Raw genomic sequence first — 25,917 nt, 5'->3', positions numbered from 1 at the left:
AGCACTTGGTGGGTCAAAGTGCTCACCACACCTCTAGATAAGTTCCTTAGGGGGTCTACTTTCCAAAATGGTGTCACTTGTGGGGGGTTTCAATGTTTAGGCACATCAGGGGCTCTCCAAACGCAACATGGCGTCCCATCTCAATTCTAGTCAATTTTGCATTAAAAAGTCAAATGGAACTCCTTCGCTTCCAAGATCTGTCATGCGCCCAAAAAGTGGTTTACCTCCACTTATGGAGTATTGGCGTACTCAGGACAAATTGTACAACAAGGTTTGGGGTCCATTTTCTCCTGTAACCCTTGGTAAAATAAAACAAATTGGAGCTGAATTAAATTTTTTGTGAAAAAAAGTTAAATGTTCATTTTTATTTAAACATTCCAAAAATTCCTGTGAAACACCTGAAGGGTTAATAAACTTCCTGAATGTGGTTTTGAGAACCTTGAGGGGTGCAGTTTTTAGAATGGTGTCAGACTTGGGTATTTTCTATCATATAGACCCCTCAAAATGACTTCATATGAGATGTGGTCCCTAAAATAAAATGGTGTTGTAAAAATGAGAAATTGCTGGTCAACTTTTAACCCTTATAACTCCCTAACAAAAAAAAATTTTGGTTCCAAAATTGTGCTGATGTAAAGTAGACATGTGGGAAATGTTACTTATTAAGTATTTTGTGTGACATATCTCTGTGATTTAATTGCATAAAAATTCAAAGTTGGAAAATTGCGAAATTTTCTAAATTTTCGCCATATTTCCATTTTTTTCACAAATAAACGCAGGTAATATCAAAGAAATTTTACCACTATCATGAAGTACAATATGTCTCGAGAAAACAATGTCAGAATCACCGGGATCCGTTGAAGCGTTCCAGAGTTATAACCTCATAAAGGGACAGTGGTCAGAATTGTAAAAATTGGCCCGGTCCATAACATGCAAACCACCCTTGGGGGTAAAGGGTTTAATTGTATTAACCTGGGTAATGCATTCCAAAGAATCGGCGCAGCATCGGAAAAGTCTTTGAGATGGGAGTGGGAGGTTCTAATTATTGAGGATGCTAACCTCAGGTCATTAGCAGGACAGAGGGCACGGGTTGGGTGGTAGGCTGAGACCAGGGAGGAGATGTAGGGTGGTGCTGAGCCATGGAGAGCTTTGTGAGTGAGGGTAATAACTTTGCACTTGATTCTGGAGTGGATGGGTAACCAGTGAAATGACTGGCACAAGGTAGAGGCATCAGAATAACAGTTGGTGAGGAAAATGATCCTGGCTGCAGCATTCAGGACAGATTGGAGAGGGGAGATTTTGGTAAGAGGGAGGCCGATTAGTAGAGAGTTACAATAGTCCAGACGAGAATGAATAAGTGAAACAGTAAGAGTTTTTGCAGAGTCAAAAGTAAGAAAAGGTCGAATTCTAGGATAGGAGAAGCTTTGTCATTATTTATTTATCCATCCGTGAAAAACACTGATGACATAAAGTGTCAGTCAAATACACATGTGTAGGGCACCATGCTGGCTTACTGCCTATTGGTGACGCCTATTCTATTAGATCGCCAACACTATGTAAGGCCTCCTTTTCAAGTCGTTATAAAACACATAGGTGGAAAAACGAAATAAGAGTCATCAGTGTTTTCCATCAATTAATTACAAGGTCCCTCCTATACTTTGTTATGTTAAACACAAAATACACATGGATGGCACATGAAGGACACGCTGATTCCATCCGTGTGCTGTACGTGTTTTTTACGGACCAATAGACTTGTATTAGCCCTTGTCATCTGTGCTGCCAGAAAAAAACAGACATATATTTTGCCCAGACTCATGGTCCATGTAAAAACATGGAAATGTGCATAGCACTATAGATCATAATGGGTACTTGTGGTATCTGTGAAAAAAACGGATATAACATGTACTGGAAACATGGACATGTGAAGGAGGCCTAAGTGAACCCCCCAAGTACACACACACCAATTTCCCCCACAACCTTACAGGGCTTGGCTGAATCCTGCAGAGAGGAATACGGTAAATAAAGAGAACAAGTGTTTCAGGAGCTTAGCTAGAAAATTACAAATGTTTACAAATGCTATTTTGATACAGGAAAGATATATATCTTGGTACCGTGTTAGCCAGTAGATAGAAAAATAATTTGTTTTAGTCTTTGCCTGATGAAAAGGCCTGAGTAGTCTCGAAAGCTTGCAATTTGTTACCATCTTTTCAGTTAGCCATTAAAAGGTATCAACCACTGAGGACTCTCAATTCTAAATATTTTTCTACAAATGCTATTAGAATTTTTGTCTTCTAAGAAAGGATACATATCTGTTTTTTTTTCTATAGCCTCGCCTCATTGACAGTGGATCTTCAGAGGGATACAAGCCTGAGAAATTGATAGGAGATATTGAATTTAAAAATATCCATTTTGCTTACCCTTCCCGTCCAGATGTACAGGTATGTTTTGTACCTTTGTAACCCCTTTATGACCCCTCCTTGGATGTGGGCTCTGGCGATGAGCTCGCAACTTTTCCGGCACATGTCAGCTGATTGGGAGGAGAGTGACCAAACCAACTCCATAAATATGCAATTATGTTTTTAGTCATTAAGAAATATAATTATTATTGCATGTTTATTTGCATTTATATTTGTAGGTTCTGCTCGGTCTGAACTTGAAAGTACCGGCTGGCAAGACTATAGCTCTAGTAGGCATGAGTGGCTGTGGGAAAAGCACAGTTATCCAGTTGCTACAGAGGCTTTATGATCCCACAGAAGGCGAGGTAGGAATTAATTTATTAATAGGCAATTATTTTTGTACGCACCTTTTTATCTTGATCTGCTGTTTATGATGGTCAAACTGTGAAACTGCTGGGTTAATTAGCCACTAGGTTCAACAAAGGCACTTTGGCTGTTTACCTGACGGTACATAGAGATAGAAAATTAATTTTGAGCAGATTCACTTGATTCGACCAGTTGATTCGATATGGTCCAAATTAAATTAGTCCAAATTGAAATTTCAATGAAAATACATTTATTCTGTACGTAGACCCCAAGGCATAGTTAATATAGAGATCAGAACATATTAAAAAATGAATACCGTAATTAAAAGCTTGCACTCACCTCTACAAGGCTCACCCCTCACCTGTCCTGCTACCACATCGCTCCCTCACTCACTTCCTCTGGTCAGAGATTGCGTTTCATATTTAATTAATTTTCCATAGAAGTATTGCATTGATGTTCGCTTGGGACTGTCCACAGATAAAAAAATTCTCGTTAGTTCTTTTGTCAGTGGCCTCTTACCAAACAAAAACACCCAGAAACAGGTGATTACAAATGAAATGTCTGGTTTGTCATGTTGCAAGGCTTATTAAAGGGTTGACATTGGCTTTTAGGATATTCGATAGGTGAAGATAGATGCCAGGTCCCATTCCTCTCTGAAGAGGCTTTTTGCTTGATTGAATAAAGAATATATAATTGTTTAATTTAATTAGTCCAATGGTATTAGAGAATAAATGTTAATAATTTCATATTACTCTTAATTGTTAGGTTACATTGGATGGACATGATACACGTTCCCTCAATGTCAAATGGCTAAGAGAGAATATTGGTGTGGTAGGACAGGAACCTGTCTTGTTTGGGACAACCATTAGAGAAAATATTCGCTATGGTAGAGATGGAGTAACTGATGAAGAAATCGAGCAAGCAGCCAGAAAAGCAAATGCCTACGACTTCATATCTAGACTTCCAGAAGTAATTTTGTTTTATATTAGCACCTTGTTTGTTTAATATGCTTGTTACAGGTTTTTATGTTTAATTTAAGCTATTCCTTTAATTTGTGCATAGTCATACTGCATGCAATCAGCCATCTCTCTAGATCTGAATGGTGGCATATGACAGAATTAGTAGGCATCATATTATTATATACCTATAAAGAGACGGAAGCATCTGCCAAATAGTTTAAAAAATAACAGTTTTTATTAAACAATTTTAAAAAGCATAAATTGAATTCAGTGGGTAGATACACATAAATAGACCTGACAACACAGGTATGATTACTCCATATATTTGGTTAGGACTGAAATCAATAATAGAACAAATATCCTTCAACAATATTTCTATTAAATAGACCTTGGTGAGAGTACAGTTAGTGCTTATAAGGCTCTATATGTAAGCGAGTTACATCCTATTTACTCAAAGTGCAGTATGTGCTAATTATAATTTTTGTTGGTATCAGTAAAAAGTGAGCAAATGAGGGAAAATAATTAACACGTAGAGCTTTTAAAGGAATACTATCAAGTAAACTCCAATAGATAAACCCTAACCACATAAGAGCTCCTCAGTCCTCCTATAGATATAGATTTAAAGTGCATAGGCTGCTGTATATCTCCACCTGTTAATAAGGTGCTTTTTATTATATGTTTATGACTTGCCTAATAGTGATGGGCGGACTCCTGAATGTTCGGGCCGGGCGGGTTAAAAACATTCAGTTTGGGTATGAGAACGGTAGCCGAACCCGAGCTCGAACCCAGACTCCATCCACATGGAGGCCCATACATCCATTGTTTGCCATGCTGTCATCTCCACGACAGCTCGGCAAACACTGCCTCTTCTCGGCAGTAAGATAATTACCGCGGGTCAGAGATCTGTGGTTCCCTCTGGTCACAAGCGTTGGCTGATGGGACAACTACTCACACCAGCCTACGCCGGCTGTCACTGAGGTCGGCGCCTGCGCTATAAATATTTTTTTTTTACAAAATTCAGGGTGCAAACCTCAGATGTCAGCTTTATCATAGCTGTTTATCAAGAAAAGAGGGGTCCCCATGCCTTTTTTTTTTAAATTTAAAAAAATAAAAAAACGGTGTGGGGTCCCCCCCATTTTTGACAACCAGCCAAGTTAAGCCAGACAGCTGTTGCTCTCAGGCTGGTAACAGGCCCTGGATATTGGCCCCCCCAGCCTAAAAAAAGCTGCTCGCAACTGCCCCAGAAAAGGTGCATCTATTAGATGCGACAGTTCTGGTCCTGTGCCCAACTCTTTCCACTTGTCCTGTGGCAGTGGCAAGTGGGGTAATATTTTTGTGGTTGATGTCACCTTTATCTATAAGACGCTTCTCCATTACAAATCTTATAGTAATACTGTAAAGAAACACACAGCAAGAATAAAGTCCTTCATTTGAAATAAAACACACACAGTTTTACTTTTTTATTTAAAAATAACAAACAATTATACTCACCTTACGCCCATTCCATTGAAGCCTTGGTCTACTGTAAAAAAGCAAAGATAAAAAACAACCATATCTCTTACCTGTCCAAGAACTGTCCTACAATGTAATCCATTTCTGCAATAAATGGTTTTCAACCTAGATGGTGCCAAGATACGACCGTCAAGGCTGAAAACCACTGGAGAATGAGCACAGCCTCAGTGACTAGCGGTGACGTCATTGAGGTTACCACAGGTCACTGAGACTGTGTTCCCAGCCAGGTCAATAAACTGCGGTGAATTCAGTGAGATCACTAGCAAATTGAGAAAAAGTCTCACGGTGCAGCGCTGAGCTCAGTAAGCTCACCACAGTTCCCCGAATCCGAACAGTAACAGTGACTTCCTGGAGAAGTCGGTGTTCAGGGTCTGTGCCCGAACAGTAGGTGTTCCGTATGGACCCCAAACTTTACTGTTCGGGTTTGCCCATCTCTATCAAGGACCTGCAGCTTTTTTTATTTGCAACCTGACTCTTCTTCCACTCTCCTTTATTACTAATTACCATTAATTTCAGCATTAGCAAACATGTATTCAGAGGACTCTGCTCAATTGCATGGTGGCCAATTGTTCTAGCATCACAACACATACTGCATAGTAACATCTTGCCACTCAATAACACTATGTGGCTTTATCCATGTTCTTGTGTTTCCTGTTATTAATCAGTTTTAATTTGGGGTGGCTGCTCCTCACCTAGGTTCACAAATGTGGTCTCTTAATAGAGATAACTCAGAATTCTCAAAAATTTGAAAATGGACTTTTTAAAAGGAACCCGTCACCTGAATTTGGCGGGACTGGTTTTGGGTCATATGGGCGGAGTTTTCGGGTGTTTGATTCACCCTTTCCTTACCCGCTGGCTGCATGCTGGCCGAAATATTGAGATTGCCTTGTGCAGGCGTGTACTATGGAGGACAGAGAATGAACTTCAATCCAATATTGCGGCCAGCATGCAGCCAGCGGGTAAGGAAAGGGTGAATCAAACACCCGAAAACTCCGCCCTTATGACCCAAAACCAGTCCCGCCAAATTCAGGTGACAGGTTCCCTTTAAACAAGTTCACCCCTTATCGAATGTGCTCCAACTAATGCATGATGGTGACACATGCATGTGTAGTACTACTCTAATCCCATCTGCATCTGTAGCACCATCTCTGTCCTTTAAAAATGTTAACAAAAAAGCAAAATGTCTAGAGATAATATATAGTTTTTACTGTATTCTTTTTTTTTTTGCTCAGAAATTTAACACATTGGTGGGCGAGAGGGGAGCCCAACTAAGTGGTGGTCAGAAACAGAGAATAGCAATAGCTCGAGCTCTAGTACAAAACCCCAAAATACTTCTCCTAGATGAAGCAACATCCGCACTGGACTCACAGAGTGAAGCTTTAGTACAAGCTGCCTTGGATAAGGTGACATATTTTAAACACCTTGTAATGAGTAATATTGGACATTATGTAGTATTATTTTTACTTTGATCTTTTATTTATGTTGATTCTTTGAGGCTAGAGCTGGTCGGACTATCATTATGATAGCACATCGATTGTCTACTATCAAAACAGCTGATATCATTGCCGGCATTCATGCTGGGAGAGTGGTGGAACAAGGAACACACAGTGAGCTCATGAAAAAAAACGGTATCTACCATTCTCTTGTGATGCTTCAGGTAATGAATCTACAAAAAAAGTGTAGAAAACAACTTAATTCAAATGGACGAAAATAAAAAAATATATCTAATTCTATTGCCATGCAACAATCCTTACAAACTATGAATTGCTAAGGACATTATGGGAACATTTGTATATTGAATTATAGAAGTTGATGCTGTAATTTTCTAACTAGACTGTGTCAGCGTCTAACTTCTCTATTTCCGCTTCAGTCATTGGGCATGGCAGAGTGACTATACGATGGCCGTACTTTACTTCTTGGACTTGTGGTTCTGCCCAGTCTTGAAGCTTGGGAATTATTTCCTGGCTAGTTAATATTGTTGGGTGGAATTACTCCCTAATGAAAAACTAATGAGTGTCAGTTTCCTGTGCAAAATAGGCCACATTCACACGTGAGTATTTGGTCAGTATTTGTGTTTCAATAATTTTTTTTTTCATTTTTAAATATTTACAAGTATAGGCATGGGGAGGAAAGGACTTACCATCAGTATTTGTAAGTCAAAATCAGAAGTGAAACAGAGGAAAAGTTTATTAGGCCTTTTTCAGATGTCAGTGTGTCCGGTACGTGTTGTGACAGTTTTCACACGTACCAGAGACACACGTAGACCTTTTCAAGTGAATGTGTCTATGCACATGTCCGTTTTGTAACAGCAGCACAGGCCTCAAAACGTTCCGCACATGTGCACATGGATGACACACAGGGATGTCATCTGTGTGACACGTACCTGCACCTGTGAAGCAGCGGTGATTAGCATGAGCAAAGGAGAATGATGAGAGTTATATTCAACTGATAACAGAGACAGCAGGCGGTGGCTGATGGAACTATTATTCCCATCAGTCTATGCCTGCTGCCGCTAATAATAGCGAGAACAGGAGCAGCTGATGGGAGTATTCATCAGCCGGCGCCTGTACTATAAATAAATTAATTCATTAAAAAACAGCATGGGTTCCCGTGTATTTTCTATAACGAGCCAGGCAAAACAGCAACCTTCAGCAAGGCTGGTTATCAAGAACAGAGGGCTCCCCATGCTGTTTTTTTTAATTGATTATTATTATTATTATTATTATTAAAGCTCACAGCTGGGGGCTTGTATTCTCAGGCTGGTAAGGGGCCATGGATATTGACTAAAGCTAGCAGCCCGCAACTGCCCAGAAAAGGCACATCTATTAGGTGCACCAATTCTAGAGCTCTGCCTGGCTCTGTCCACTTGCCCTGTAGCGGTGGCCTGTGAGGTAAAATTTGTGGGGTTGATGTCACCTTTGTATTGTCTAGTGACATCAAGTTCATGGGTCAGTAATGGAGAGGCATCTATAAGACACCTATCCATTACTAATTCTGTAGTTATATAGTAAATAAAGACATAGCAATTATAAAGTCCTTTATTTGAAATAAAACAAACCATTTCTATTTAAAAATAACATCATTACCCTCATCTAACGCCTAATTCCACTGAATCCCTTGTCTCCTGTAATAAAGCAAAAATAAAAAAAAAACAATATCCCTCACCTGTCAATTGTTCTGTCCCACGTTGTAATCCATGTCTGGGGATAAATAGTTTTCAACCTGGAAGGTGCCAAGATGTGACTGTCGAGGCAGTGAACCACTGGTGAATGTGCAGCTGCGAGCGTCATCATCAGTGGTGACGTCATCAATGTTACCACCGGTCAGTTAGGTTGTGTTCCCAGCCAGTCTGAATTGCGGAGACCTCTAATAGATGTGCCTTTTCTGAGTGGCTCTGGGCTGCTATTTTTAGGTTGGGGGGTCAATATCCATGGCCCCCCATGGGGCTGATTGTCAAAAATGGGGGAGACCCCGCTCCATTTTCTTTAATGATTTGTTTAAATAATTTAAAAAAACAGCATTGAGACCCCTCTCTTCTTGATAACCAGCCTTGCTGAAGCTGACAACTGAGGGTTGCAGCCCCCAGCTGTAAGTTTTGCCTGGCTGGCTATAGAAAATACGGGGAAAAATAAGCTGAATTTTTTATTTCTTTATTTATAACGCAAGCAGCGGGTGATGACTACTTCCATCAGACCCTCCTGCACTCACTGTTATTATCGACAGCAGGTGTAGGCTGATGGGAGTTATAGTCTGCTGTCTCTGTTATCAGTTCAATATAGCTCATTCTCCCCTGCTTGCATTGATCACCGGCAGAGCAGGGGAGAATTATGAGAAACGTCTTCAGCACCCGGTGCCGGGAACAACGCTAACTGTCCTCTGCTTCTCAGGTGTCAGGTGCCGGTGTGTGTGGTACTGATCCAGCACATGGGTCTCACAGGGTTGCCACACGTGTGCCGAAAGTATTACACCACTTCTATATTTTTCGCCCACTCCTGGTTTTGGCTTACAAATACTGACCAAATACTGAACGTGTGAACATAAACTTATAGTGAACACTAAACTGTTTATCTGCACTTTGTTTTGCCCTTCATCAACCGATGTTATCACTGTTCTAATGTTTGCCCATTTCCTGACTATTCCTCTGCCATTTGATTTTGTATCTTGCATGCCCTCCTGGTTCTGACTCAGTAACCTCACCATTCCTGCCAGCTCCACAACTGGCCCCTATGTAAGTCCACATCCCTGTGCAGGGATTAAAGGGTGAAGGCTAGGGCTCCCCTGGGACCTGATAGCCAGCACAAAGCGGGTCTGTCAGGTGAACACTGACACATGCCCATGAAAAAAAACAAAGGCAATCTGTAACACAAATATGGACTACTGTGAAAGCAAAATACGGTATTTATTGATTATTGTACATTGTTATGTTGCCTCCATTGTTTGCAAAGCTTAGTGGCTGAATGTGGGTGCAACTTTCTTTAAAGGGAACCTCTCACCCCCAAAATCGAAGGTGAGCTAAGCCCACCAGCATCAGGGGCTTATCTAGAGCATTCTGGAATGCTGTAGATAAGCCCCCGATGTATCCTGAATGATGAAAAAAACAGGTTAGATTATACTCACCCAGGGGTAGTCCTGGTCCGGTTCTGGTCCGTTGGGTGTCGCGGTCCGGGGCCTCCCATCTTCTTACGATTACGTCCTCTTCTTGTCTTCACGCTGCGGCTCCGGCGCAGGCATACTTTGTCTGCCCTGTTGAGGGCAGAGCAAAGTACTACAGTGCGCAAGTGGTGCGACCTTACCATCGGACCAGAAACGGACCGGGACCGCCCCTGGGTGAGTATAATCTTACCTGTTTTTCTCATCATTCAGGATACATCGGGGGCTTATCTAAAGCATTCCAGAATGCTATAAATAAGCTCCTGATGCTGGTGGGCTTAGCTCACCTTCGATTTTGGGGGTGACAGGTTCCCTTTAATATTAATTGTCGTCAATGCTGATAGAATTGTGTAGCAGAATTAGTTTTTTAATGATTTTTTTTGTATGAAAAATTGTTACTAGAACCTTTATCCTGTAACAGATAATAGTTGTATTGGCACATTTTTTAGAACAACGGCAAAGACAACCATGCAGAAAATGCTAGCTTGGAGAGTTCTTTTGATAATGAAAGTTCTGGAGCAGCATTTGACATTAGTATGATCGAAGATGAAGAAAACTTCCAGCCGTCTTTAAAAGATGTTGAGTACATGCTGGCACCTATAAAAAGTGGAAACCTCAAAAATGGTTCAATTAGAAGAAAAAGTAAAGAGGATCCTTCAGAAAAAAAAACCAGTAAGAAAAAATATGGAGTTGCAGATGAGGTAGGATGTGACGAGGGTACAAAATTAAACACATGAAGGGTGCATGTACACGGATATATCTGTTGCCACAAGGGCAAAATAAGCAACACATTGTGCAGATTTCACACATTTATTTCACATTTCACCTTTTGCATTGCAAAGTCATGGATTACAAATCTACAATATGAGTCAATTTATAATACAGAATTTCTCCGCAGTATGTGTGGATGAGATTTTGAAAAATTTCATGTTCAATGCTGGTACGATAACAGACATTAGATTTTGGAAAATTGAACCTAAGTGATCATAACATGAGACAGACATGTCACTTCACAATGGAAAAGAGGTTTTTTTAAAATTATTTATGTAAAATAATATTTACGCTTCATTCAGATGTCCATTTTTGAAGTACAAGTTATGTCTGTCTTTTTCACAAATTATAGTATGTGTCCATGTCATTATGAAAGCCGGATGACCTGCAAGAACCCCCTCTCCCCCCCCCCCCAAAAAAAAGCCTAATTTTGATCTGGATCAAACTCACCCAAATAGCTCTATGTGTCCATGATAAATTTATACTGCACACTGGTGGCATGCAAAATGCAACCTTGTGCTGCCCTTTTATCATGGAACAAAAGTAAATCCCCAGACAAACAATGCCACTTAAACTAAATCATATAAATAATAAATTAGGTATCTTATGGGAACTGAGATATAGGACCGCTGAATACTGGAGTTCAGCACCTAAAGGATCAGAACATTTAAGAAGGGAGGGTGCACACAGAACTATAAGGATACAAAAAAGATTCTTTATTGGACCAAAACACAACAATAATAAAAACACATTAAAAAGCACACAAAGTAAGCCCAAACGTTCAGTGGTGAACCAAAAAATTTTGTGGCACCACAGCTGAACAGGGACCAATAATAATAATCTCTTTATTTTTATAGCGCCAACATATTCCACAGTGCTTTTCAGTTTTTTTGCACACATTATCATTGCTGTCCCGAATGGGGCTCAAAATCTAAATTCCCTATCTGTATGTCTTTGGAGTGTGGGAGGAAACCAGAGGAAACCCACACAAACACGGGAAGAACATACAAACTCCTTTCAGGTACTGTCTTTGGTGGGATTTGAACCCAGGGATCCAGCGCTGCAAGGCTGCAGTGTTAGGCCGGTTTCACACGTCAGTGGCTCCGGTACGTGAGGTGACAGTTTCCTCACATACCGGAGACACTGACACACATAGACACATAAAAATCACTGCATCTGTTCAGATGTCAGTGATTTTTTGCGGACCGTGTCTCCGTGTGCCAAACACTGAGACATGTCAGTGTTCGTGGGAGCGCACGTATTACACGGACCCATTAAAGTCAATGGGTCCGTGTAAAACACGTACCGCACATGGACGTTGTCCGTGTGCAGTCTGTGTGCCGTGCAGGGGACAGCGCTACATTAAGCGCTTTCCCCCCCACTGGTGCTGAATCTGTGATTCATATCTTCTGTGCAGCAGCGTTTGCTGCATAGAAGATATGAATAATAGTGTTTAAAATAAAGATCTATGTTCCTGGTCTGGCCGCATCTTCTCCTGTATGCAGTGACGTGGTGCCGCTCATTTACAGTAATGAATATGCAGCTCCACCTCCCATAGGGGTGGAGCCGCATATTCATGACTGTAATCGGCGGCCCCACATGACCGCTCATACAGGAGAAGATGCGGCCAGACCAGGAAGCAGCGACAGCCAACGAGGGAGGCGGGTGAGTATTTTCAGAACAGCGAGGGGGGCGCACAGGGGGTGGGAGGGTGGGGGGAACATAGATCTTTATTTTAAACACTATTATTCATATCTTCTATGCAGCAAACGCTGCTGCAGTGAAGATATGAATCGCTTCAGCACGATGCAGGGGACAGCGCTAAACTTTAGCGCTGTCTCCTGCACGGTGCGTGTGGTACCCAGTGGGCACACGGGTGGCACACTGATGTGCCACGTGAGCACACAGACACACAGACACGGATAACTCCAGTACCGATTTTATACAGTACTGGAATTATCTGGACGTGTGAAACCGGCCTTAATCACTGAGCCATCATGCTGCCCCAATAGTACTATAGCAGCAGAGAGATGTTGTGCATAAATATAATTACATAAATACACCAAAAAGTAATGAATAACAGTAGGCCTGTTTAACCCCTTAGTGACGGAGCCAAATTTTTGAAATCTGACCAGTGTCACTTTATGTTGTAATAACTCTACAACGCTTCACCAAATCCCAGTGATTTTGAGATTGTTTTTTCATGACACATTATACTTTCTGATAATGGTGAATTTAGGTCAATATGTTTTGTGTCTATTTATAAAAAATATAAAAAATTTGAGAAAAATGTTAAAAAATTTGCAATTTTCAAACTTTGAATGATTATCCCTTTAATCCAGATAGTCATACCACAGCAAACCATTAATAAATAACATTTCCCACATGTCAGCTTTACATGTCAGCACCATTTGTAAAATGTTATTTTATTTTGTTAGCATTTTAGGAGGATTAAAAATGTAGCAGCAATTTTTCATTTTTTCAAGGAAATTTACTAAATTTATTTTTTTAGTGACCTATCCATGTTTGAAGTGACTTTAGGGGTCTCATATATTGGGAAACCCCCAAACGTGATACCATTTTAAAAACAGCACCTCCTGACATATTGAAAACTGCAGTCAGGTAGTTTATTAACCCTTCAGGTGCTTTACAGGAATTAATGCATAGTGGTATGACATAAATGAAAATGTGCATTATTACCACCTAAATGCTTCTAACTTCTGAACAGGTTACAACAGCCATCAGACTCTAAGGCTGCGACTTGGTTGTGAATTGCCATGGCAAACATCAGGACCACAAAATCAAGATCTGAGGGCACCAATTTGGTTAAATAGGAAGCCTCCACACTCTGTTAACCATTTATAATAATGTAGTCACTATTGACAGCAGCATCTAAGGGGTTAAACAGAGTTGGATGGTGCAAACACTGATCGTGGCTGATGCAGCAAGTTGTCAGCTATAGTGGACAGCCGACAGCTGCGGGATTGTCACCTGTATGGGGAGGCTATTCTCTTATATCTCAGGTCAGTTAAAAGACGTATTGGCGGTCATTAAGGGGCTAAACCAAGTTGCTTAGTAAGTGCATAGTGCATATAAGCAGTGGACAAAAAAAGGCGCGCTGCCAAAACGCGCGTAAGGGTTGTGGCACCATTTGTGTTTACAGGTAAACCATCATTATATATAATTTTGCAGCACTACATGCTATGTTAGTTAATAACTTGTTTTTTGTCCACTGCAGTAGCCTTATGCACTATGCACTTTCTAAACAATTTGGTTTAAACAGGCCTACTATTGGTCAATATTTTTGGTTGTATTCTTGTAATTACATTTATGCACAACATCTCTGTGCTGCTACTATAGTACTATTGGTCCCTGTACAGCTGTGGTGCCACTTAGCATTTGGGCTTATGTTGTGTGTTTTTTAATGTGTTTTTATTATTGTTGTATTTTGAGCCAATAAAGAATGTTTGTTGTATCTTACAGTTCTGTGAGCTGCCTCTCTTCTTATATTTTTTGGGCCCTTTCATCATTGTTGCTTGAAAGGAGAAGCTTTCAATTGATGGAGATCAGATCCAAAATAGTGATAAAAACAGTTTTGTGTTTTTTTGCATATGATAAAAATCACTGACATATAAATGAGGATTTAATAAAATAATACCTTGAAAATAACATATTGGACAGAACGCACAAATGTAGATATGTTGCCTCAAAAAATTAGAAATAGCTAAAATAATAACCTTTTTGTAGTGCATTTCATTTGACACAATCCTCTCAATTGTCTACAACCACATAATAAATGCTGTGATCTAGCAGTTATAGCACACCAGCTGCAATTGTAACAGCTCAGATCATATTGCATGAGTGTCTTCTTGCTAATAATAACATTGGTCATTATAATTAGTTTACCAATAATAATATTAGTAGTAATAATAGCGTAATATTATTTTCATGGTCGTCTTGATCTATTATTTCCTGCTTATTCTTTGCAGGAGTGTGTTGCATCCATGACAATTCTAAGAAGAATTTTACAGTTAAACAAACCAGAGTGGCTATGCACTGTGATTGGACTGATATTTGCTGCTATATCTGGGGCTTTAATTCCATCATTTTCAATTATATTGTCAAAGTCTATTGGGGTAGGTGTGTAAACTTCATGTGACATATATTTGATAAAACAGTTATTTTATGGTTTTTCTGACATGATAGTTATCTATGTGACAGTTTATGTACCGAATATGTGTTGCAAATTGAGTGTTGTTTGCCGTTTGTCATGTATAATACATAACAATACTTAAATAAGTTTGACCAATATTTCGTCATGTTTTTCCAATAACATACAGAAAACATTAAAGGGTTTGTCTCACGAAGTTCATTTTAAAGTCTCAAAGTTCATTTTAATCAATAGATCTTGGAATAATAATAATTTCGACAACTGGATGTATTTTAAAAAAAATGTCCCTTTGCTGAGATAATCTTATAAGGGCTCATACTCATCTGCGAGGAAAATAGACGCGTGCAGGCTGATAAACAATTGGATTGCACTTTGATCAAGGTTAATCTATGAGTCCGTGCTCATCTGCGATTTTCTTCTCAGCTCAGATGGAGATGAGAAAAAATCTTAGCAAGCTGCGCTTGTACTCTTATTTTGGACGAGACTCGCCAATGCAAGTCATTGGGTTTGAAAAAAAAAAAAATCGCTCCGCACTCAAACCATGCAAATGCCACACAATTTTTACACACCAATGCATTTTGAAAAGCCGGCAATTCATCTGACCCGACAGAATAGAATAGATATAATAGATATACACACATAGAATAGACAGAAATAAAGATTTCAGTGACATATAAATAATTAGTACAGTGCTTTGTGAAGCTTACTACACATGTATTTTTTAGGCCGGCGTCACACTCAGCGTATAAAAATACGGTCCGTAATTTACGGCCGTAATACACCTCAAAAATCGAAATACGATGATCCGTAAGTACTTAAGTACTCCGTAGGCAAGGTGTGGTCGCGTATTTTGCGCATGTAATGTTGCGTATGTAATCCGTATGCCCACCGTAATGCGTATTTTTCACGCAACCTGACAAAATGGACATTTAACGGTTTTGGAGGCTGAAATTGATTTAAATCACCGTCATCAACCCTATTTAAGGCCTCTACAACAGGTGGCTCACTCCCATATGGCCATTTTGTGGTTTTGCATCTGTTGGAGTGTTGGACCTCCTGCAGTTCACCCCAAAACGCAGCGGGTTTTGTTTAACTGGGTCTTGTTGCATCGGTTTGGCCAGCCATACCCTGTGATTGTGGATCTGTGAAGGAGGACCAGAAGAATGTGGGTGCATCCTCTTTTGACTAAACGCTTCACTAAAGGCCATTTTCATCGGCTATATACAGCTCTGTGGGAACATCCAGAAAAGTTCTATATCTACTGTCGAATGACAATGTGGCACCCCTAGGGGTATTTGCCACAAAAACAGTTACTGACACTAAATACAAATACTAAAATAGCAAGACTGCACTACCACCTCCGGCCAGAAGGGGGAGCTCCAGAGACTCCCCTTGATCCATTCTGGTCTGAGAGAAGAGTTGGCAGTTGGGCTAAGAGCTGAAAGTGAGATGTCATACAGCTGAATTTCTAACAGCCCTATGACGGTTTCCAGGCCCAAATCACCGGCCTGAGGAGAAAAGGGACAGAGAAAAAGGACATTGTGAGAACCGGGTAGCATTAATCACTACCCAGAACAGGCGCAAAGACGGATACCGGATCCGTGGCTGTATTCATTATATATAATACAGCAACCGGAAAAACGTGAGGTGATATCAGCTTCACTAGGGCCGGACGCAGCAACAGACACAGAGTTCAGCGGTACTCCTGGAGGGGGTAAGCCGATAAAAGGACTCGGGTTGCCCGTCGAACCAGGACCCGGAGGGGACAGATTGGGCCGGCAGCCAGTTCACATACAGCAGCAGGGCCACACAGAAACTGCGTACAATAAGAGGCGAAGACCCCGGCAGGGTCAAAGTAACTCAGAGTTCCCATACAGACTCCGGTGACAGGACTGGTTGTAAATCCCTTTATGTTGAAGTAAACTGGTTAAACGTTTCGGTGCCTCAGACTTTCATTTGGACAATAGCTATCTATCCAGGATCAGGATCATCACCGCTGAGAGAACCTGCTGCTGATCAAGTAAGTGCCTGTTCCCTCATGATACCCCTTACACTGTGCATTGCCTGAGGCCACAGCACCGGGTCAAGCCACCCGTGACATCTCCCTCAAGAGACAGATCCCATTGGTCCGGTGCTGGGTACCCCGGTCTCCTGGGCGTCACAACAATCCCAACATTTGACAGATTGTTGGAGATATTACGGCCAGGAATCACATTTCAGGACACAAGGATGCGCAAAGCCATATCTGCCGAGGAGCGTCTTCTCCTTACCTTACGGTATGTATTCTACATCCTCACATACTGTATGTTGATGATCTTTTTTAGTTTATGTGTTTGTTTCATTCTGTTTTTTTCAGGAATATGTGTACATTAGGTGAAAAGCAGATGTGACAAAGTTAGGAAAATGCTATAGTTAAGCACCCTAAGGACATTTTTCCCTTTCCAGCGTTAATCTGGTTTCTGAAACTAGCAAATATGATTGTGCTTATTCATGTTTTGTGTGCACTCTTGAAACCTACCTAATTTTTTTTTGTTTCACTTTCAGATTCCTGACCATTGGATTGTCATTTGCGGGACTCCACCTGGAGTTTTTGATTGGCCGATCAACAATTTCTGGCATTATGCGGTCAACCTGTAGGCAAATATGGGATAGACTCAAGGACCTTGTGATGCCTATGCCAAAACAGGCTGATTGGCTCAAAATAGCCCGTGGGTTCCAGGACAATTGTGACTTCCCAAACTGCATTGGAGCGGTGGATGGGAAACATATCAGCGTACGTAAGCCGCCGAACTCTGGCTCCCAATTCTACAATTATAAGCAGTTTTTCTCTGTAGTTCTGTTAGCTGTAGTTGACAGTAACTACAGGTTTTTAATTGTAGACATTGGGGCCTATGGCCGAACTGAAGACTCTAGGGTCTTCAATTCGTCCATTATGGGTCGGCGGCTACGTGACAACCAGTTAGACCTTCCACCACCACAACAACTCCCAGGCTCCACTGCAGAAGCACTGCCTTTTTTTTTTGTTGGAGATGAGGCGTTCCAACTCACCAGACACGTCATGAGGCCTTATCCCCGGCACAACCTGGACCACCGTCGGAGGATATTTAATTTGGTATTCTGGTGGCCAAATGGCGTGTCCTACAAACTGCCATACAGCTCAGTGAGGCTACAGTCAATGAAGTTATCAAAGCCTCAGTAATTTTGCACAACTATACCCGCATACATGATTGCTTCCCAGATGGTAATGACGAACACATGTTGCGTAGTGTAATTAGGCCAACACCACATGGCCCTCCTCCGCGCCGTCCCCTTTCTGGCCTAAAAGTTAGGGATGTTTTGACAAATTTTTTTGTTTCTCCTCAGGGTTCTACTCCCTGGCAAGATTATGCTGTTTCTCAGTTGTGATTTCATTATTTTCTATATATCTTTGTCAAATATACTTTTTTCATCCACTGAAACAGTACTGTGTGTGTTGTGTTTCCTTAATGACCATATGTTTATGTTTACAGAACATGTGTGTGATGCAATAATGATTGGTCCACAAACATCAATTGGCTTTTATCCAAAAATTTTAGTAACATCCAAAGCCTTTTTTCGTTAACTTGATTCCATATTTTTGTCATATGGTTTTTTTGGGGGTTCTTGAAACAAGTAACCACAACAAAGTGGAAATAGTGCCCAAACAAATAGAAAACATTGTTGGCAGCTCACAAAACTTAAGAATATAAACAAAAAAAAAAAAAACACATTACAGATCCCTGTAAGTTGGCGGGGGAGATGGCGGCAGCTCAGGGTTCTGGTCAGGGGGCCTTTGTTGGGCCAATTGTCCTTCACCCTGTGAGGATGCAGTGGCTTGTGGCACAGAATACTGGACTTGTCCATATTGGCCAGTTGTGTGTTGTCCATGAGCGAATTGTCTATGGCCCTCATGCTGACGGACATATTGGCTCGCATCATACTCAACCCCAAAATGGCCATGTTTTCCAAACCCAGGTTGGGACCAGCCTACATCACTGGGTCTGGGAAAGTGGCCATATTGGGAATGGGGGTTGTAGGCTGCCATTTGGTACACTGATGGCCTTTGTAGATTTTGGGGTGGGAGGGGTTGAGGTGGAGGCATACGTGGAGTAGATGCTGAAAATCCTGATTGATCCTGCTCCTGTTGAGGAAATTGAAAGCGCAAGAGGTTTGTTTGGGAAAGCTGCCTTCGCTCAATATATTCAAACACCTCATAGGGGTTATTTGGAGGGGTGCTTAAATCTATCAGGATTTGCATACACCCTCTCACACGTAGCCTCACCTCACGGGGAAGGGGTCTAAGGTAACGGGCAAGGCTGCGGGCAAAGGCCTCCTCTCCATCATCCGTGGCTGCTCTGGTCAAATAATTGAGGATCCCAGCGTCAACATCACTTCTTGTGGCTTGCAGCGCTCTCCTTCGGCGGGATCTCCGTAAAGGCCCAGCTGCCTGTGGGGATGACACCAGTGGGCCTGTAGGGCTGCTGCTTTGGCCATGTTCCTCATGCCTTCTGTAACGGGGTCTACTGTGCTGTAGTACCTCTTACAGCACCCCCCGTGTTTCACAAGGTCCACTCTGCTTTTGCTGGATTCTGAATGAATTCAGTCTCCCCCACGTTCACATTGGGGGGCGCTGCACTGTCGTCAGCTGGGCCACCTGCAAAGACAATGTCCCAACCGGACTCAGCATACCCAGTGGCCAAAGGCGGGAACAGCTACCTTCCGCCGGGCCGCTGTACACTGCTACCAAGGCGAAGCTGACCCGGCATTGGGGGCTACAACTAACCAAGGGGTGGAAGACATTGAGGAAGTGCTGCATGAAGTAGACCCCGTACAGGCAGCCCGGGCAGATAATCGACAACAGAATCGACAGGTCGTGTGGGTTAATGGGAAACGCATGCAGGGACTAAGACATTCCGGAGCAACCTTGACCCTTGTGAAGCCTCATCTTGTCCGGGACCAAGAGAAGACGGACCGGACAGTGGCAGTCCGTGTAGCAGGGGGAGCCATACATCGACTGCCCACTGCCAGGATTCCCCGGAACTGGGGAGTTGGGGATGGCCTTGTTGAGGTCGGCTTGATGGAGGATTTGCCTGCAGACGTTTTGCTGGGAAATGACTTGGGGCCCATGTTGTCTGCCTTCTCGGTTGCCCCTCTGGCTGAGACATATCCTGTGACCACCCAGAGACAAGCTCGAGCTGCGGAGGCGGAATCACACTCAGAAGAGGCCCAGGTAAGACATCCCAGCCCTACACGTATTCCCATAGCCAGACACATTTCTTGGGCCACCCCAGATGAATTTAAGAGGGAGTTACTTGAGGATCCTTCATTGGAGGGATATCGTGGGAAGGCACAGGAGGGGAGAGGGGTTCTGGAAGGCGAACAGTTTGTATGGAAGCAGGGACTCCTCTACCGGATCACAGAGCAGCACCACACAGGGACGAGCCCCACTATAAAATGACAGCTGGTAGTTCTCAAGAAGAAAAGGCAGGAGTTACTGTGAATCTCTCATGACATACCCTTGGTCAGGCACTTCGGCGCCAGGCATCGTCTGACACAAATCTTCTTTTGGCCGGGGGTAACCTATGATGTTTGTCAGTACTGCCAGACCTGTGACAGTTGCCAGCGCATTGGCAAGAGGGGGGATCAATGCAAGGCCAAATTACGCCCCCTCCCCATTGTGGAGGAACCATTTAGCTGAGTAGCGGTCGATCTGATAGGGCCGTTAGCCAAACCCAGTCCGTCAGGAAAAAGGTGTATATATTGACAGTAGTAGATTATGCCACACGGTATCCAGAGGCGGTTGCATTACCTAACATACTGGCAGAGACGGTGGCGGCCGCCCTGCTCCAGGTTTTCTCATGGGTTGGATTTCCCTGAGAGATTATCTCGGACCAGGGTACCTAGTTTACAGCAGAGGTGACCAACCAACTGTGGAAGCTGTGCAGTGTAAAGTCCATTAGAAGCGCCACATACCACACGCAAAGCAATAGGTTGTGTGAATGCTTTAACGGGACTTTAAAACAGCTCATTGGGACTTTTACCAGGGCCTACAGGGACTGGGAGAAATTCTTGCCACACTTCCTGTTTGCCTATCGGGAGGTGCCCCAAGAATCCATGGAGTTCTCCCCGTTCGAGCTGCTATATGGGAGATGGTTAAGGGGACCCCTAGACTTAGTGCTAGAACACTGGGAAGGGGAGGGTCTCATAGAAGGGGTACCTATTGTAACCTATGTGCTGGAATTCCAGAACCGCCTACAGGAGCTGACCCAGGCTGTACGTGAGAACATGCAGGCGACCCAGCGGCGACAGCACATATGGTACGATCGGAGGGCCAGAGAGCGCACCTTGGAGATAGGACAGAAGGTCCTGGTGTTAGAGCCCACTAAGCAGAACAAGTTCCAAGCTGCATGGCAGGGGCCCTACCAGGTAGTGGGGAAAAGAGCCGACACAACCTATAATGTCGACGATTGTGACGACCCCAGGGTTATCCGCATGTTCCACGTGAATATGCTGGAGCCCTACCAGGAGCGCCCTGAAGAGGCAGTGGCCATCTGTGCACCTGAAGCAAAGGATTTAGCCGGACTTCCCTTGCCGGATGTCTAAGGGGAAAGGACTCAGTCTAAAACATGGAACCAGGTAAACTTGGGTGAAGACCTAGGCCCCCGGGAGAGACAGCAGGCGGAGGAGTTGTTGAGGCAGCAACAGAGGATGTTTTCGGGGAGAGCAGGGTACACGCGTGGCACAACACAAGGTTGAGACCCAGGATCAGACCCCCCCTGCGACAAAACCCTATCCACGTCCCTGAGTCTGCACGAGAGGGGATGCGACAAGAGATACAAGAGATGTTGCGTTTAGGGGTCATTGAAGAGTCAGATAGTCGCTGGGCATCCCCCGTAGTGTTAGTGCCCAAGAAGGATGGGACTACACGGTTTTGTGTAGACTATCGTAAGTTCAATGAGAAAACAGTGACGGATGCATATCCCATGCCGCGTGTGGATGAGTTGTTAGACCAACTGGCGGGGGCAAATTATTTGACCACCATCGATCTATGCAAAGGCTACTGGAAGATTCCCCTTAGTCCTGATGCTATTCCCAAGTCGGTATTTGTCACCCCGTCCGGCCTATTCCAGTTTCGAGTTATGCCATTCGGGATGAAGAATGCCCCGGCGACCTTCCAGAGGCTGGCTGACCGGCTTCTGGATAGTCTCCAGGACTATGCTTGTGCCTACCTGGACGACATCGCCATCTACAGTGCGACATGGGAAGAGCATCTAAATCTCCTAGAGACAGTATTGGACAGGATCCACCAGGCCGGAATCACCCTGAACCCAAACAAGTGTCACGTAGGCAAAGCAGAGGTTCAGTATTTAGGGCATTGGGTGGGAAGTGGGAAACAGTGACCAGAACCAGCCAAGATTGAGGCTATAGCCAAATGGCCCACCCCACGCACTAAAACCCAGGTCATGGTGTTTCTAGGGACAGCGAGGTATTACAAGAAATTCGTTCTCAATTACAGCAGCGTAGCCAAGCCCCTCACTGATCTGACCCATAAGAACCAACCCCGCCAGGTAACCTGGACCCCAGAGTGTGAGGAAGCTTTCCGCCAACTAAAGGACACCCTCACCAATGCCCCTGTATTGGCCGCACCCGATCCAACTAAACGTTTCCTTGTTCACACAGACACTTCTATGTTTGGATTGGGGCAGTACTGAGCCAAGTTGGGCCGGACGGCCAAGAACACCCGGTAGCTTACCTGAGTCGGAAACTACTGCCCCGTGAAGTAAGCTATGCGGTCATTGAGAAGGAGTGCCTGGTGGTAGTATGGGCACTCAAAAAGTTGCAACCATATTTGTATGAATAACAGTTTTCCCTCCTAACGGACCATAATACCGTGGTCTGGCTTAATCGGGTCTCCGGAGACAAAGCCAGATTGCTGCGGTGGAGTTTAGCCCTACAACCTCTGGACTTCACCATCCACTACAGACCAGGCAAACAAAACGGTAAGGCCGATGGACTAAGTCGACAAACAACCCCATAAACTTCGGTCATCCCCAAACCGATCCGTTAAGGATCAGACTGTGTATGCCGATCGCGTCGGTGAAAAGGGGAGCCGTGTTACGTGTTACATAACCACTCAACACCCAGAATATGTTGTACAGTTATATGTATATATAATAGGTTCCATGTGAGATGCATCGGTCTACAGGCTGCGCCCCTGGGCAGAGGGGACATGATATTCCCCTTTTGTCCGCCCCCCACCTTTGTAATTCCCACAGTAAATATCGGCAGGCTCCGGCCACCTGCGGCTATTGTAATGTATGTCTGGCCTGCCACTTTTCTATTGGCCTGCCCTCTGTATCTGTGTGATATATTCTGTGTCCTGTGAGTAAAGTGTTTGTCAGACTGGAAATAAGTGGAGAAGCAGCGATCTTTTATATGCGCCCATGTAATCAAGGAATTCCAGCCAGCGTCCTTCATTCAGACTCCAGCCAAAGCAGAATGGACCTCCTGAAACACGGGGTGGTACTGAAAGAGGTACCCCAGATTGTTAGACCCCATTACAGACACCATTCTGAAAACTGCACCCCTCAAGGTACTCAAAACCACATTCAAGAAGTTTATTAATCCTTCAGGTGCTTCACAGAAATGTTGGGATTGTGGAAGAAAAAAATAAGCAATTACTTTTCTTTCACAAAAATTTTCCTTTAGACCTATTTTTTTTTACTTTTGCAAGGGTAACAGGAGAAAATGGGCCATACATTTTATTGAGCATGCTGATATCCCATGTGTGGCGGACAACTACTGTTTTGGCACACAGCAAGGTTTTGAACGGAAGGAGCGCCATTTCACTTTTTGAATGTAAAATTTGCTGGAATAATTAGTGGTCGCCATGTCGTGATTGGAGAGCTCCTGATGTGCCTAAACATGGAACCCCCCAAGTGGCACCATTTTGCAAATTAGACACCTTATGGAACTTATCTAGATGTGTATTGAGCACATTGAACCCCCAGATGCTTCCCAGAAGTTTATAATGTTAAGCCATGAAAAAATATCACATTTCTCCCAGATAAATCTTTTTTAGCTTCAAATTTTGCATTTTCATAAGGGTAACAAGAGAAATTGCTCCATTCAGTTTGTTGTGTAATTTCTCCAGAGGTCGCAGATGCCCCATATGTGGAGGAAAACAACTGTTTGGGTGCATGGCAGGGCTTAGGCTACGTTCACATTAGCGTTGCGCGCCGCTGCGTCAGCGACGCAACGCACGACGCACAAAAAAATGCGCGCAAACGCACGCAAAAACGCTGCGTTTTGCGATGCGTGCGTCGTTTTTTGACGAAAATCGGACGCACGAAAAATGCAACTTGTTGCATTTTCTTGCGTCCGACGCTAGCGTCGGAAACGACGCACGTGTCGGAAAACGCAACAAAAAAAACGCACGCGTCCCCCATGTTAAACATAGGGGCGCGTCGCCGCTGCGTCGCCGACGCAACAGCGACGCACATTAGCGGAACGCTAATGTGAACGTAGCCTTAGAAGGAAAGAAGTACCATTTGACTTTTTGAATGTAAAATATGCTGGAATAATTAGCAGTTGCCATGTCGCGTTTGAAGAGTCCTTAAACCCACAGGTGCTTCACAGAAGTTTACAACGTAGAGCTGTGGAAATAAAAAAAATCAAATTTTTCCAAAATAAATCTTTTTTAGTTTTATATTTTGCATTTTCATAAGGGTAACAGGTGACATTGCTCCATACAATTTGTTCTGCAATTTCTCCTGAGTACACTGTTACCCCATATGTGGGAGAATACTACTGTTTGAGCGTATGGCGGAGCTGGAAGGGAAGTAGTGCCTTTCTGAATGAAAAATTTGCTGGAATAATTAGCGGATGCCATGTCGTATTTGGAGAGTCCTTGATGTGCCTAAACAGTGGAAAGTGACTCCATTTTGGAAATTATAACCCTTTGGGAATTTTGCTGCAGATGTAGTGATGATTTTGACTCCATGGGTGTTTTCCAGAAACAGGCAGCAGTGGATGTTGCTGAGTGAAAATTGCAAACTGCCGTTGTAGTGACCAGTACATTATGCCCAGCTCATGCTTCTGGAGGCATACACCTGTATATTCGGCAGGCTCTCATCAATACAGAAAGGCCAAACATGTGTGTGCTAAATGTGGTTTAGGCACACTGGGCTCAGAAGGGAGGGGGACATTTGGATTTGGAAGCACAGAATTTGCTGAATTTCTTTTGGGGAGTGAGGAGCCATTTTGCTTTTCCAGAGCCTTTGTGCAACCAGTAACGTGGAAGTCCCTATATTTCCGTTAACAAATGATGGACCTGAGTGGGGACTTGCTTTTTTTGTGGATGGAGTTGAAGCTTTTATTGTGAACATTTTACATAACGTTTGGGATCACATTTATCTGGTGCTATACGCTGAGCACTTACTTTGGGGTTTCCATCTAAATTTCCAAGTTACGAGACTGATGAAACCCCTGAAGGATCCATTCACTATAGTGAAGCAGCAGATTAACTCTGGACTCCGTCTGGCGTCTGTTCAGCGGTGTCCTTTTTAGAAGTGAGCAAAACTGTGCAATCCTAAAGAGACGGACACCAGCGGATCACAGATTCTATGGCGTCCACAGTGCCTCCATCTGCCTCATTATAGGGAATTTTCAGCCAGGGGTTCTGTCTGAATGACGTATTTCAGAGATTTACACGGAAACCCTGGTGTAAGCGCTCAGCGCAGAGCGCAGGATAAATGTGTGCCAAGCCTTACTGCGATCTTTGGGATGCAGAATGAAAAAAACATCAATAGATGAAGAATTGGTTTTATTTATTTTTTACACCGTTCCTCATGCGATATAAGTTATTAGGTGACTTTATTCTTCGGGTCGGTAGGATTACAGTGATAATAGATTTATATCGGGTTTTTATGTTTGCCTGCTGTCACACACTAAAAGATGCTTTTTATTGCGAAAACATGTTTTTGCATCCCCATATTTTGAGAGCTATAATATTTTATATATTTTGGCCGACAGACTCTAGTGAGGGCTTGTTTTTGCGGGACTAGCTGACGTTTTT

The 25,917-nt window shown here is 43.1% G+C and overlaps 1 protein-coding gene across 6 annotated transcripts in view; it reads left to right on the top strand.

Moving 5' to 3' along the window:
- The window catches only part of LOC138641969 (ATP-dependent translocase ABCB1-like), a 434,165-nt gene that overhangs the window by 244,133 nt on the left and 164,115 nt on the right, over positions 1-25,917 (top strand). For 4 of the 6 annotated variants that reach the window (XM_069729815.1, XM_069729814.1, XM_069729817.1 and 1 more), the window contains 7 exons: positions 2,325-2,435; positions 2,633-2,758; positions 3,525-3,728; positions 6,463-6,633; positions 6,726-6,887; positions 10,330-10,581; positions 14,641-14,787. In XM_069729815.1, coding sequence (XP_069585916.1) covers positions 2,325-2,435; positions 2,633-2,758; positions 3,525-3,728; positions 6,463-6,633; positions 6,726-6,887; positions 10,330-10,581; positions 14,641-14,787 — 1,173 coding nt within the window. Of the gene's footprint in view, positions 1-2,324; positions 2,436-2,632; positions 2,759-3,524; positions 3,729-6,462; positions 6,634-6,725; positions 6,888-10,329; positions 10,582-14,640; positions 14,792-17,366; positions 17,594-25,917 lie in introns of those variants that run through there. The other 2 variants (XM_069729818.1, XM_069729819.1) reach the window with 2 other exon arrangements.

Source organism: Ranitomeya imitator, chromosome 6 (assembly GCF_032444005.1).
Source record: "Ranitomeya imitator isolate aRanImi1 chromosome 6, aRanImi1.pri, whole genome shotgun sequence".
In the NCBI taxonomy this organism is placed as follows: Eukaryota; Metazoa; Chordata; class Amphibia; order Anura; family Dendrobatidae; genus Ranitomeya; species Ranitomeya imitator.
This window is presented reverse-complemented; position numbering and strand designations above follow the sequence as displayed.